The sequence below is a fragment of the Crocodylus porosus genome, unplaced genomic scaffold, assembly GCF_001723895.1.
Source record: "Crocodylus porosus isolate Cpor-Errol unplaced genomic scaffold, CroPor_comp1, whole genome shotgun sequence".
NCBI classification, from domain to species: Eukaryota; Metazoa; Chordata; order Crocodylia; family Crocodylidae; genus Crocodylus; species Crocodylus porosus.
This window is the reverse complement of record NW_017728947.1, coordinates 68,544,405-68,558,833: the sequence shown is the minus strand read 5'-3', so window position 1 is coordinate 68,558,833 and position 14,429 is coordinate 68,544,405. Positions and strand designations below refer to the sequence as shown.

Below are 14,429 nucleotides of genomic sequence, written 5' to 3'. Positions count from 1 at the left end.
GCACTACACCAGAGCGCCAGGAGTTTTCAAAGATCCGTGCCAGAGGCTGGGCTATGATTCTCGCCAGCTCCTTGAGTACCCTGGGGTGTAGACTGACTTGAAGGTATCCAGCCTCTCAAGGTGTTCCTTCATGAGGTCAGCATTGATGGAGGGCAGAAGATCTCCCTCACCTGGACCTCCCTGTCCCACAGTGGCCATGGGCATCCCCCATGGGACTGATGAAAGAACGACGCAAAGTACTCATTTAATAGGTTGGCTTTTTCCTGGTCATCAGTTGTCCCATGTGGTTCAGCAGGGGTCCAATATTGCCCTCGCTTTTCCTCCGGCTCCCCACGTATCTGAAAAAGGACTTTTTGTCCTTGATGCTCAAAGCTAGTTGGAGTTCAGTTGCAGCCTTGGCTTTAAGGGTTTGCTCCCTGCAGGACCAGACCAGTGCAGAATAATCCTCCTTGGAGGTGAATCCCATCCTCCATCCTTTATAGGCCTTTCTTTTTAGCCCCAGGAGATCTGCTAGATCCCTGGAGAGCTAGGGGGGTTGCTGTGCCCTCTTACTGCTTTTCCTTCGAGATGGAATAGAATTAGCTTTTGCATTGAGGATCACTCCCTTGAGGAGCAACCACTCTTCTTGAACTTCCCTCTCCCTGGGGTTGTGGTCCCTTAGGGCCTCACTGACAAGCCTCCTGATCTTGTCAAAGTTGGCTTTCCTAAAGTCAAGGACTGAACCAACTTACATAAAAAGCCTGAGCACTGGAGTGATTTATATCGAAATCAATATATTGCACATTAAACCACCATTGTACAAATTTCTCATGTTTCACCTTATATCTCAACCTGAGACACCAGATTATGGGTACAGACAGAAGTGCAGCTCCCTGCTGCAACTGAGAACGCTTTGCAGGAAGTGTTTTAAGTTACAATTCCTTGGAACAAACAGAATTTCACTGTTGGTTCCAGGGAGGAGGGGAGCCTGCAACTGATTTTCCCTGGCAATGGAGCCTGCAGCCAATTTCCCTGCTTCTCTACCAGCCTGTCCCTGTATCGGAATGAGAGGGGGGAAAGGGAGCAGAGGGAGCTTATTCTAAGGGGTGGCTCAGCCTATGATGGAGGGTAGGGTGTACTGGGACCCTCCCCCCCCATCCACTCCCCCAAGGTAGCACTCCACTACACCCGCCTCACACTCCAGCCCAAGCTAAAAAAATCCCCTCTGGCTGACAGGCAGTGCAAGAGAAGTTACAGAAGATGCTCTATTTTGAAACATCTTGAGATTTTCACCTGTTTGGCCATTTTTTAAGCTGTCTGCAGCTGTGCACTTGTTTGGTCAAGGCTATCAAGTGCTTTTTGTGGCCAAATCAGTGAAAATTTTCACTTCTATCTGTGCCCTATATGTTCTTCCATGCCATCAAAAGGGTTACTCCTCAGAAAGTCGCATAGAAACAACAAGTCAACTGCAATGGCACACATCTACTAGGGCTGCGCGAAGCTTCAGTCCCTGATTCAATTCAGTGGAGATTGAGCCTGATTCGATGGGAAATCTCCAAATCCGAATTGAATCAGAGGACCCTTTAAGAACCCTCTGAATCAATTCAGAGAGATTCAGAAAGATTCAGAGATTTGGACGCAGAGACAGCTTTACATGTTTTTTCTACATACCTCTAGGTAGCAGGAGCTCATGAATGCTGCAAGGCTGGGGCATATGGACTGTCTCACAGAAACACAGGGAGCTCCCCAGCACGTTGGGCAGGAGACCTGGAAGTGGACCACTTCTGGTCCACTACCAGGTCTGCTGGGGGCCCCCTTGTGCCCTCCCAGCTCAGTAACTGGTGCCTCCTGGGTGTGTGTGTGGGGGGGCACCTGGGGTCCCCCTACAGCCAATCAGTGCTGTCCACTTCTGGGTTCACCGCTGAGCATGCGGAGGGCCCCCCTGCACTCCTGTGGGACACTCCATGCGTCCCAGCATCACAGCATTCACAAGTTGTGCTGGTACCTTGAGATACGTAGAAAAAACTTTTAAAGCTCTATCTGTCTGAATCGCTGATTCTCTGAATCAGCATCGAATTTTCAGATTCAGATTTGGCCAAATCAAATCAGGGACAGTGATCCGAATCAACAAATCAAATCACTGTCCCCGATTTGGGCCGAATCCAAATCTGAATTGAATAGGGCCTGCTTTGTACACCCCTAATATCTACCTCCCATCTAAGTTGCTACTTTAGTTCTCTACAGACCTTGTTCCCAACCAGTGCTAAGTTTGATTACTGATCCAAATGTCAAGAAATGCCTAATATGGAAGCATTACTTTTCCAATAAACTGTCCTAGTTAAACACAAAAAATTCAGATATTAGTTATTTTGGCAAACTTCTTACCTGGATAAATAATTTAGTTTTTAAGGGTGATTTGTGACCTAGGCAATTTTAATTATATAAGGTCATTTTAGAATAACGAAGTAGGAATATGACCTCAAATTCTGAAAAAGATTCTGTCATTCTCATAAAGCAAGCTGCTCTTCATGTCACTACCTATAAAAGTATAATTATTTTTAAGCATCTTAGTGACCTAAGATTGTGAAATTCAGTGATCCCTCAGATAAATTCACATGAATCTATGGTTTAGAAACATCATGTTAGAAAATAACAATTAGTATTTCTTTGTAAAGGCTTACAGGCACGTGGACTTTTTGAAACATCTCAGCTCCTTTGCGTGCATCCAATAAAGCAATGTCTTGTGGAGTGGAAACAATTACAGCTCCTGGGCAAACAAAAACAGTGAAAAACTATTAAAACTAATACTGAAAATGATATTACTAATTATTTTGAGAATTTTATTACAGTGAAAATAAAGTTTCATGTTTATACCAAGAAAATTACATGAAACAATAAAAATGATGCTGAAGAATTTAATGCTTAATTTCGATCTGCCTACTTCCAATGTTCCCCTTAAATACATTATTTTCCTATTATTATTGTTCTAAATAAACAATCATTTCTATTTCCTTTAGTAGCACTATTGTACTTACCTGACTATGAATAGAAAACGTCCAGGTACTTGCATATGACAAAAGTGCAATTTTTGTCTTCTTTCCTCATGTGGTTGTTCCCAAATAATTTTATGGGGTTTTTTTAATTCCTAGTCAGAGGTTTATATTACAATATTTTTGTATATTTGTATGTTTACTTTAGGTATATCAACATTAGCAACATTTTCTTAATCAAGAAACAAATGAAAAAGAAATCCCCTGCTCATTCCTCCAGTAGTGTGTATGGAAACAAATGAACATTAAAAATCTATTCTGTTTATACCCATTGCAACAATTTACATTCTTAAGCTTTTTAACATTCAAATATACTAATAAAAATTAAGGGTATACACAGAACAGAACATTTACTGTGTAATCAAATGAAAAGCTGTCAAAATACTGCCTTTGTAATGAATGACAAAAGAAGTAAATAATTTATTGACAAGGGACCCTAAAAATGTTCAGTCTAAATATTTAAAGTTACATACATGATCTAAAACAGTGGTCATCAACCAGTGGATCTCGATCCACTGGTAGATCTTGGAGCATCTTGGAGTCAATCCGAGGCTGAGGTTGGGGGCTGAGTGCCTGCGTGCAAGCATGTGCATGCCCCAGCCCAGCAGGTCAATCCATCGGGGAGGGAAGGGGTGAGGGCTAAATTAAGGTCCCTGCAATGAAGGACAGTGCCGCAGAGACAGGAGCGTAAGTTGAGTAGGTCCTTGGCCAGGTGGGACTTACCTGCTGGGGAGGCACACCCCCAAATAATTTCTTCTCCCTCTGCCTCAATCTGCCCCCCACTTCTCTCCCCACAGACTTACCTGCTGGGCAGGGAGTGCTGGTGGCACACGTAGATCCTGGGTTGCTTTTAAATGCAAAAGGTGATCTCCTACTTAAAAAGGTTGGAGACCACTGATCTAAAACCAATTTTCTTACCTGGCTGGCAAGCTATAAATGGGAATGTAAGTACTTCTTCCTACTGCACCTTTTGCTCAAAATTATTAGAGTGTGTAAGCAAACCAAAGCCAGCATCAACAATCTGATTTAGTATTCCAGGGACACCTTAATTTTACAATGAATTGACTCCATTTCATATTCCTCATCCATACCTGTCACAAACAAATTGTTACTCACCTATCATGCTTAGACCAAGCTATAAGACCAACAGTGTCAGTTTTTTGTTTATACTATTCTTTTAATTTATTCTTTATTGTTTTTACTACTCTCTTACAATACTGGCTCAGTTGCGTCCCATAGATTAAAAGGAGACAATATATAGCCACCTCTGCAATACTCTCTTCCCACCTGCCAGGCCCAGTACTATGAGATTAGCTTGAATGGAAAATGGGAAGACTGAGAAGTAACATAAATTTCTCCTTAGAGTCATAAATTTTTGCCCAAGAAGATACTGTTGCACTGAGATGTATTCTTTCTCCTGAACAGCTTAGTCTGAAGAGGTTGTGAGGAGATTTAAAAATCAGGGAGTTTTAGCATTGCCATATTTTCAGTTCCAAAAAAGGGGACACCTGTTGTGTGGGGTGGAAGGGGGTGGGGGGATGTGACTGTAGGGGGGAAGTGATATGACAGTGCCCTGCCCCTGCCCATTCTGTTGCCCCTTGCTTCCAAGCCACAGCAACTCCAGTCCTGCTGCTATCCTTCACTCCCAACCCACAGACCTCAGCCAAACCAGTGCCCCTCGTTCCCAAACATAAGCTGAGGGAGAATTTTTTTTTGTGGGGGCCCAGGCACATGCATGCACACACCCCTCCCCTGGCAGAAAAGTCGGTGGGGGGAGGGGAAAGGGCCATGGGAGTGGGAAGGGAGTGGGCCTAGGACCAGGTAGGGATTGAAAAAGAGTGGAGCTGAGCTGGGCCCAGGATCGGGGCTGGGGTCCACTGTGCCCATACAGCAACACCTTCCCCTGCGCCTGGGGTCATTGCCTGGCATTGTGCCGTTGCCTGGAGCCCTCCACACCAATGAATCCACCAACCCCTAGCCCCGCACTGGCCCCGGCTGCCTCCCCACACGCATGACCTGGGGGGCCAAGAGCCAGGGGCCAGAGCAGGACCAGCCTCAGCTGTGCCACCAGGCCAGAGGGGATGGAGCCCCCAGGGCCCCTGTGCCCACCCCGGCCTGAGTTATCGTTGCTCTCCAAGGGGTGCAGGAAGGGGGTGGTGGCTCCTGCTGCTGCTCATATCCCAGGAGTACATAGGGGGTATGTGTTCCTGGATCTGCACAGGGCAGGGCAGGGTGCTGCTGTGGGCTGGGGCGCAGGCAATGCTGGGCTCTTCCCAGCCTGCCCCTGCCCAAGGCCAGGAACAGCCCAGCACAGCCCTGGCCTCAGCCCACAGCAGCAGCCTGCCCTGCCTTGCCGAGTGCAGATCTGGGGGCACACACTCCCCATGCCTCCTGGGGTGTGGGTAGCAGCAGGAGCTGCGCTCCCTGGATAAGCCTCTCATGGATCATTCCCAAGCCCCATCAGCTATGCAGCACCTGCCCCTCCTCTATTCCCAACCCCACTCCCTCCCCACCCCTGCTGCATTGGAAGCGCTTGGCCAGATTGCCTTATGGCCCTAACAAAGCCCTGCCTTTGTGCGGGGCTAAGTCCCATTCGCCCCTCCTTTCCACCACCTATGCTCCCAAACCACAGTACCCTGGGCCATGCTAGTTCCCTCCCTCACAACCAGCAGCTCCCTCCTCCCCCCAGCCTTGCTGGAGGGGGCCCAGCTGCCCCCATCCTGACCAGACCAGAGCACGGTGGCTTGGAGAGAATCCAGCCCCAGTGCAGGCTGGAGGGAAGAGGAAGGGTGGCTGGTGACACGCTTTGTCCTGGGCTGGCATTGCTGCACCATGCCAGGAGGCCTGGCCTTAGCCCACCTCCCCCTCCTCCTTCCCCCTGCAGCATCTCCTGGCCGCTCTGGCCCTACAAGCATGGGCATCGGGCCCTGTGCTGCCAGCCTGGCCATGGCCCTCAAAAGACCCTCTCACCCTCTCCCCTGACTGGAGCGTGAAGGCAACCTCCCTGGTCCTCCTGCCCTGCTGCAGCCTCAGCCCCAACCCCACAACCCAGACTTACCTGCATGCAGCTCCCTGCCTACAACTGTCCCTGCCCCTGCTCCCACCAGCAGAGCAAAGTAAAAACCCAGACATTTGCTCAGATTTGAAAAACCCACCCAGACAGAGACAGTAGGACTCAAAAAGAGGTCATGTCTGGGAAAACCCGGATATATGGTAACCCTACTCTAACAGCACAGTACCAAAGAAGATGCTCTGTGCCTAAGTTTAAATGCCACAGACCAGATCTGCTGTGGAGACAAAGGGCCCCTGTACACAAAGCCCTGACCTCAAGATTTAGGATAAATACTTATGGCCTTTTCCATGGGAGGAGGTTTGGTGTGGGAATATGGGGCGGGGAAGTCTTCCTTTACTGCCTTCTCTTTTATAATGGGAAAGAAGCTTGTAGCATAATATGTTTTTCCTGATTTGACTTTTTCCACTGGCAAACACTGATATTTTTTTTCCAGTTTCTTCAACAACCCAAAGCAATATAAATTTGCTTTGTTTACCTCCTTTGGCAAAATCACTAAGGAAAATACAGCTTTCCACCACCATCTCTCCCCCTCCCTGACCATATAATAACTAGAAGTATTGTAGTAACACAAAAATCTAGTCTCATAGGACTAGTTTACACAGGAGGGGGATTTTAGTTACACTGTTTAATCAATAGAGCACACCCCAAAGAAAACATGCATCATATTTTTGAAAGGCAGAATGTAGGAAAAAAAGACTTTTTTTTCCAGACTTATGGTCAACTGTATGACATAGATTAAGTTCTCTAGGAAATAAAGGCTGCTGACAGATGGCGGGGGGGAAGGGGTTCTGCACTTTACCAGAAGCAGCAGTACTTTAGTTTGACCCAGCTGTGCAGCATCTGTAAAGTTCAGGCACTACAGCAGGGCTTTTATCTAATAGCTGATTCAATCAGCTATTAGATAAAAATGGCAAAAAAGCCCCAATGAAGTGCCCAGTCTATACAGAAGTTGGGTGAACTGGGTCCAAATAACACAAAGTGTCTTCTCCGTATGTGCTGGACTTGGTGCAGGGGCATGGGAAGTTTAAAGTAAAGTGCAATTTTAGGGCATTTTTTATATCTGTAAGCAGCCAAAGTGTCCAGGAAATGTGGCATTAGGAAATTCCTGGTATGGCAGACTATGATGCCACACTTCCTGGACATTCTACATTTCAGGGAAGATTTCCTCTGTGTTACACAAGGTTAGTCCCCAGAACTTTGCAAAGAGCAACAGCAAAACTCTTACTTTTTTACTGCAACTTATTCTTTATATAAGTCCCTATAAATAAAATGTTGTTTCCACATATCAAGCCACATCCAGATACTAACAGTAGCTCATTTGCTGCTTCAGGCACATATTACAGTGCTCAGCCAAAACCTATGGCCGCAAGGGGTTAACACAAGACTTTGCCTAAGCTGAATGGCATGCAGGTGTCTCCAGGAGTGTTTCTTTATCAGTGAAGAAAACAGCATCCCCACTTAAATCATGCACCCCAATTTTGGGGTGCTGATTCTAGCAAAAAATGTGTAAGATATGTGTGAGAAAATAAGGCACTGTCATTTGGCAAAGGTTTATCCTGTGATTCTAAAGCAATTCCCTACTTAACACTGTCTTTATTATTAGATCCCATTTTCTTCTAAATTAAAATGTAACACTAGGTTTTCCCCTATTGTTATGAAGCATAAAGCAAAATTCTCCATCAAGCACTACATATCAAAAATGTCTGATATATACGTAAGAATTTAGATAAGCTATTTGTTTTGGGGAGCTGGGTTTGGTTTTTGTTTTTTTTTTGGGGGGGGGGGGAGGCTTTATTTTCTGGGACTAAACAAGGCTCTCCATTTCTCTGTGCAATAGTGGAGTAATGGAAATGGATCTTCCCCACTGGATATAACTTGCCTGAATTTTAGGTTTGCATTTACCTTTCGCAAAATCAGATCACACACATGCACCGTCATTCTGTGATCAACTAACATACTTTGGTCTTTCTTTTTTTTCAACTAACATACTTTGGTCTTTCTTTTTTTGTTTCCAAATGATAAGTTATAAATTCATAGCAGAAATCCTTGTTATTAGTTCTAAGTTATTAGTTCTAAGTATGTGACAATGTGACATTGTCCTTTGCAGACTTTTAAATGTCATCCTATTTCTATTACTTCAGTCCTGAGGACCATCCTGTATTATATTCCATGCATATCAACACTGTCTTCCAACTCTGTGTTTGTCAACACATTTCATTCATTCATTCATTCAATCTCCCTTTTGTACAATGTTTGTGACCTGCTTATAAGGTTTTTGTTTATTTGAACTGCTAGGCTACCAATCTCCACTAGGCCTCTGAGAATCAGTGCTTTGAGCTGCACTTTCTCTTTCCCATATTTCAACAGTAGCGACAAAGGCCATGCAGACAAGATCAGGAATATGTGTCACTACATTTTCTTCAAAATGGTTGGACAGGTAAACAGATCTATTGATGTACACTCCCACTTCGATCTGTTGACTCCACAGGGTTTAACACAGTATGATTCAGGAAAACATAATTGTGGTTACTGAACTAAACAAGGTGTGATATTTACAGCCACTTTTCAGAATGGACCACATTCAGGCTGATTAACTGAACAAACAAGAAGTTTAGCAGACCATAAAGCTATCACAGCATATATTGAAATATGCTTTGTATTTTAAGTATACATTCATGTGTAGAGCAATTCTTATGCTTGGATCATATTAAGGACACCTAAAGTTAAACCTACTGAGACTTTAGTGGCTTTACTACTTGGTTGTTGTTTTTTCCTTTTGGTAAGTACGTTTGGCTGAAAAAAATATGTGCTGTGCTAATGATTATTATTATATACCTTATATATCTTATTTATTATTGTGTATTAGTTTACTATTTTACCATTTCATTGACATAAAATAAACAAAAAGAACTAACAGTAATTAATTGGATTGCTCATAGTTTCATAGTTTGTAGGGTCAGAAGGGCCCTGAGCAGATCATCAAGTCCGACCCCCTGCCATGGTAGGAAAGAGTACTGGGGTCAAACGACCCCAGCAAGGTGTTTGTCTAAGCCTTGTCTTTAAGACCCCCAGGGTAGGAGCCTGCACCACTTCTCTTGGAAGTTGGTTCCAGATCCTAGCTGCCCTGACAGCGGAGTAGTGCCTCCTGATATCTAGCCTGAATCTACCCTCTGCCAGCTTGTGACTGTTATTCCTGGTCACTCCTGGCAGTGCTTGGGGGAACAGGGACTCCCCCAATGCCTGCTGGTCCCCTGTGACTAGTTTGTAAATGGCCACTAGATCCCCCCTCAGCCTTCTCTTGTGAAGGCTGAACAGGTTCAGGTCCTGTAGCCTCTCCTCATCGGGCCTGTCCTGCTGCCCCCTGATCATGCGAGTGGCCCTCCTCTGGACCCTCTCCATGCTGTCCACATCCCTCTTGAAGTGCGGTGCCCAGAACTGGACGCAGTACTCCAACTGCGGCCTGACCAGTGCCGCATAGAGGGGGAGGATCACCTCCTTGGACCTGCTCGAGATGCATCTGTGGATGCATGACAAGGTACAGTTGGCCTTCCTGACCGCATCCCCACACTGCCGGCCCATGTTCATCTTGGAATCAATGATGACTCCAAGATCCTTTTCTGCCTCTGCACTGAAAAGAAGGGAGTTCCCCAGCCTGTAGGTATGCTGCTGGTTCTTCCTCTCCAGGTACAGTACCCTGCACTTTTCAGTGTTGAATCCCATCCTGTTCTCATCTGCCCACCCCGTAAACTGTCTAGGTCCTATTGCAGCCTATTCCTCCCTTCTAGCATGCCTACATCCCCCCACATCTTAGTGTCGTCTGTGAATTTGAACAGGGTGCTTTTTACCCCCTAGTCCAAGTTGCTGATAAAGATGTTGAACAGCTCCATTTTGTTCAGCTCCAGATAGTTGACCCACTAAAAGTATGTTTATACATTATGCTGTCATTTTAATGTTGACTTCTCAATCTGAAGCTAATACTGGCACTAAAAAAGCACCATGCAGTTTCTTCATAAAGAAAGATTACCTGAATACATTGGTGTTATTAAAGGCAAGGTTTCAAGTTAGAAGTTGTCACAGTATGAGGTCTTGTATTCAACCAAATTTTTGACAACCTAATGAAGTAAGGTAACATGCAGAATAGAAAATAATAAACAAAAGGGTTCCGAAGAACGAGGGTACTAAGGTGACCTTCATCTCTCCACAATCCTGTGGACAGACAGGAGCATTCCTGGAAGTAACCACATCCAGGCCCTATATTTTCACATCTGAATCCACTTTTCCATTACATGAATTTCAAGCTTATAGGTAAGATTTTCAGGTTACAGGTATTCCAGCAAATATGGACTATTTCCTTGCTGCAACCACTCTGAACTGCTTCCTACCATAATGAATTTTTTGTTATTTTGCAGATTTAACAAGAGGACAGATGAGCCGTCTGATTCTGTAGCAGTAAAGTCCTGAAAGAACAAAGGCCCTTTATCTTCTCTGTTAGTGTTACAGTTGGCAATGATCACTGTGTTACTGGAGGTGTTGAAAAAATTATTTTCCAATAACCTGTGCTTCGGGTTTCATGGAAACGGAGGGCAGGATAGGACAGTACTTGGACTTCTACTTCTAGAAACTGTTGGTTTCTCTGATAAATAGTATAAGCTAACTATTGCTTCAAAAGAAGCATTATTATGACCTTTGTTAAAGGCCACTGTCTGATGCTAACAATAGACATGATTATGGGTCAAACATTGCATCTTTCCTTTTTTGTATAACATTGTGGAGAAAAGGCTATGGCACTCTCAGTGCCTGAATGTCTTTGATACCCTTGCCAATCTGATTATTGACTTAAATATGGCACACAGACTGTACTGACGTTAATCAAAGAGCTCTTGGCAACAGAAGATGCTGCTTTATTAGATTTATCAGCTGTTTTTGATATACAATTGATCTTGAAGGCATTGTTCATTTGCCTACACACTTGTGTGTGAACAGGAAAGCTGATCTCCAGTGATTTTTTTAATTTCTCTGGCAGAGGTCTCAACAGATAGCAATCATTTGTTTCTATTCCCAGGCAAAGAAGCCATTTTAATCATGGCTCCTGTTCAGTGTACACAGAAGGCCCACTGAAGGAAACATTGGGTATGGTGTATTTTCAGGGATAATCAGCTGCATACCTTTACCTTGTCTAGCTTGGACTGCAATTAAGTGCCACAGCCAAATTTAGACTGAAGCGGAGACTGAATTATAGATGACAGTATGCTGGCTGAAGCACAATCCAGACAAGACTGATGTGAAGATGAAGAGGTAGTGGAAGGAGCTAGAAGATGGAAGAAGCAATAGTAATTCCTTTGATTAAGAAAGATTTTACACTTATTTATCAGGGCTCACTTGATAGAAAAGATCATAATCCCTTTCAGTTCCTCCTCCCATGTGCTTTGGGTCTGGCTGAGCAGGGAAGAGCTTTTCCTCATCCAGCCAGATCTGAGGCACAGGTTTGGCAGAACAAAGCAAGAGCCACAGAGATAATAGATGTCCTCCACAATAAAGTATACTACCACCTTTTGTTGCACTATTGATTTTCCTTTCAATGTGGTGCAACAAAGAGTATCAATATCTATTTGCTCAGGATTTGTGGCCATCATAAAAATGAGCCATCAGGCAACTTCTGTTTCTACTCTAAGACTTTGGAAGTTTTTTTCCTCTTGGCCTGAACTAACTTGGAATTGGTGTCATTTTGAGTATGCCACAAAGGTATGCACCCCTGTTTAACATGGGTTTTTGAGAGGAACTAATGGTATATTTCTGAAATGATAAATGAGAGGAGAGGAGCTATCTGGAAGCTTGCTTAATTCTTGAGCAGTTATTGGGCATTATGTTGTTATATTAATTAAATGTTAGAGTGTACATTTCCTTGGTACTGGTGCATTTTTTTAGAACTAAATAAAAATATATAAACAAAAAAATAGTTACTGTCAGGGAGGCTTTCTTTCTAACCCACACTCAACCCACACCACTGCTTCACCAATCATGAAGGCTTGAATGTCCATTTTTTCATTGGACTAGATGAATGTTTGCAGAATGGCTATAGTTGTTTTGTTATTTTAAAAAGAGGCAGTACTTCTAGGAGGTCCACAACCCAAAGAGATCAAAGTGTGGGGAAAGTTGATTTCAACACAAAAACACAACATATTTACTTGAATATAAGATGACTCTGAATATAAAATAACACCCTCTTCCCCCCCCATAATTACATTTTTTTTAATGGAAAATGTATACATTTGTTATAGTTTTCCAGGTGTAGAATCTAATGATTGGAGGTTTTCCTTGATTTCCCCCCTTCCACTACTACAGCAGAGAAAATAAATCTGGGGAGGAACAACTTGTCTTCTGCCCAACAACTTTTTCCCCCTGCCATCCATTCCCGCACTTTACTGTCAGATCCTACTCCCCCTGAGTACAAGGAAGTGAAGAAAAATTGTACCCATAGACTTAATTCATCCAGGATTAATGCATTTTACCATTTTTAAACTAGTACAAGTTTTATCACAGGTACTCTATCAACACACTCTTAGCAGCATTTCTGTACCTACTTATATATTGCACAAACTATGCGTGATATTAGTCCCAATCCAAAAGGCTCATGATTCACCATATAGTTCATTGGGCTGGTCCCCAGAAGTGTCAACAGTGTTTCAAGTCATGGTGACCCCACAGCTAAGCACTGCTCAGTCTGTGTGTGTACTCCAGATGCCAGAGCAATCCACAAAGGATTGATGTGCTAATTAGCCACCTACTCATGACTGGAACTGGGTGTTCTTGTCACAAGTCCTGGGATCCTTCAAAAATGTATACGTAGAGAGCAACCTGGTCTGGCTCCACCTTATGGAGGATAGGGTCACAGTAATCATACGTAACAAGTGAGGGGGGAATGATAATGGAGGAATTCTGGGTGAACCGTTTGGAGCCCTGTCTGCTGACGTTTGCCGGACATTTAAGCCTACTGAAGAAACAGGAATCATTGGAAATGGGAAAGAAAGGCACAGCTCAGCTGAGGAGTGAAGAGGAAGTTGAAATGTATTCAACATAGCAGCTCATCATTACTTGAAAGAGCCAACGCTGAAGGGAAACACAGTTAATGGGAACTACTGTACATCTCATTCAGATGGGCTGCACTATCAGTATGTTTGCCAATATGGGCCATGTGTTTTGTCGCCATACTCAGTATCAGCTGTATTTCAATTTTAAAGGTAGTTTCCATTACTGAGCACATGCTGCTTCTGGCAGCAGTTTAATGATAGACAATGCATTTAATAAGGTTTCTATAAGGTTTCCTTGTATACAAATATAAGATGAGAAGCAATCCCCACCCACCATTTATATATATTCCCCAACCTCATTTATATTTCAGTAAATATGGTATATTTCATTTGGAAAAGAAAGAACAGCTCAGTTGCTTCCAAACACCATTCTGATCCTTGGTATTTTTAAAGCATTTATTTTGTCAGCCTTTGAGAAGGTGACTTTAGGAGAGGATGAAGTACCATTAATCATATGAATTTCTCTCATCTTTTGTAATTGTCAAACCAATACTATGCTCATTTATTCTTCCCACTCAAAATAATTGGTCTACAAATGTAGCCATCACAGTTGATCTAGTACTTATCATATATTTATGCCTCTGTTGCAGCATTCACACAAAACCTCAGATTTCAAAGCTAGTATAAAATGCAACTGTTTCCAAAACTTAGCTACTATTTGCCAGGACCGGTAAGATTTAAAGAAGCCTCACTGAATGCTCAGCTGATACCCAAAATGTATTAAATCAATCTCTATGTGCCATCCAAGACTTATTTGTATTTAAATTTATACTGAAAAAATGTTGAGCCATTCATGCATAAACTCATATTGTATGTGGGTCAATAAATTAAATGTATAATGTCTGCTGAAGACAAAAGCCTCAGACAAATACTAAAATGTCCAAAATGATACAATCACACGAATACTAAGAATGTCCAAAATGAGACAACCCCAGGAAATAATCTCCATTCTTCAACCATCACCTAGAATATTCCTGATAACAGAAATAGATTATTTTAGTGTGTGTGAATTACTTTGATAAATAACACACAGACTCTTCCATATTTCTTGCTGTTGTGACTGTATACCTTTTCCTCTGTTTAATCTGTTCTAACCAACAAGGATTTGCTTGGTGAGGTTATATTAAAATATAATGTATTATGGGTCTGCATGACAGATATAAATCAGGGGTACTCAACCTAGTGCCTGCAGGCCAAATGCAGCCCACAGAGACATAGAATCTGGCACATGGTGGTCCC

General features: G+C 43.3%; 1 protein-coding gene across 2 annotated transcripts in view; it reads right to left on the bottom strand.

The window, feature by feature from the left end:
• NUBPL (nucleotide binding protein like) overlaps nucleotides 1-14,429 on the bottom strand; it is a 211,197-nt gene that overhangs the window by 49,578 nt on the left and 147,190 nt on the right. For both annotated transcript variants that reach the window (XM_019552062.1, XM_019552063.1), the window contains exon 8: nucleotides 2,661-2,746. In XM_019552062.1, coding sequence (XP_019407607.1) covers nucleotides 2,661-2,746 — 86 coding nt within the window. The remainder of the gene's footprint in view (nucleotides 1-2,660; nucleotides 2,747-14,429) is intronic.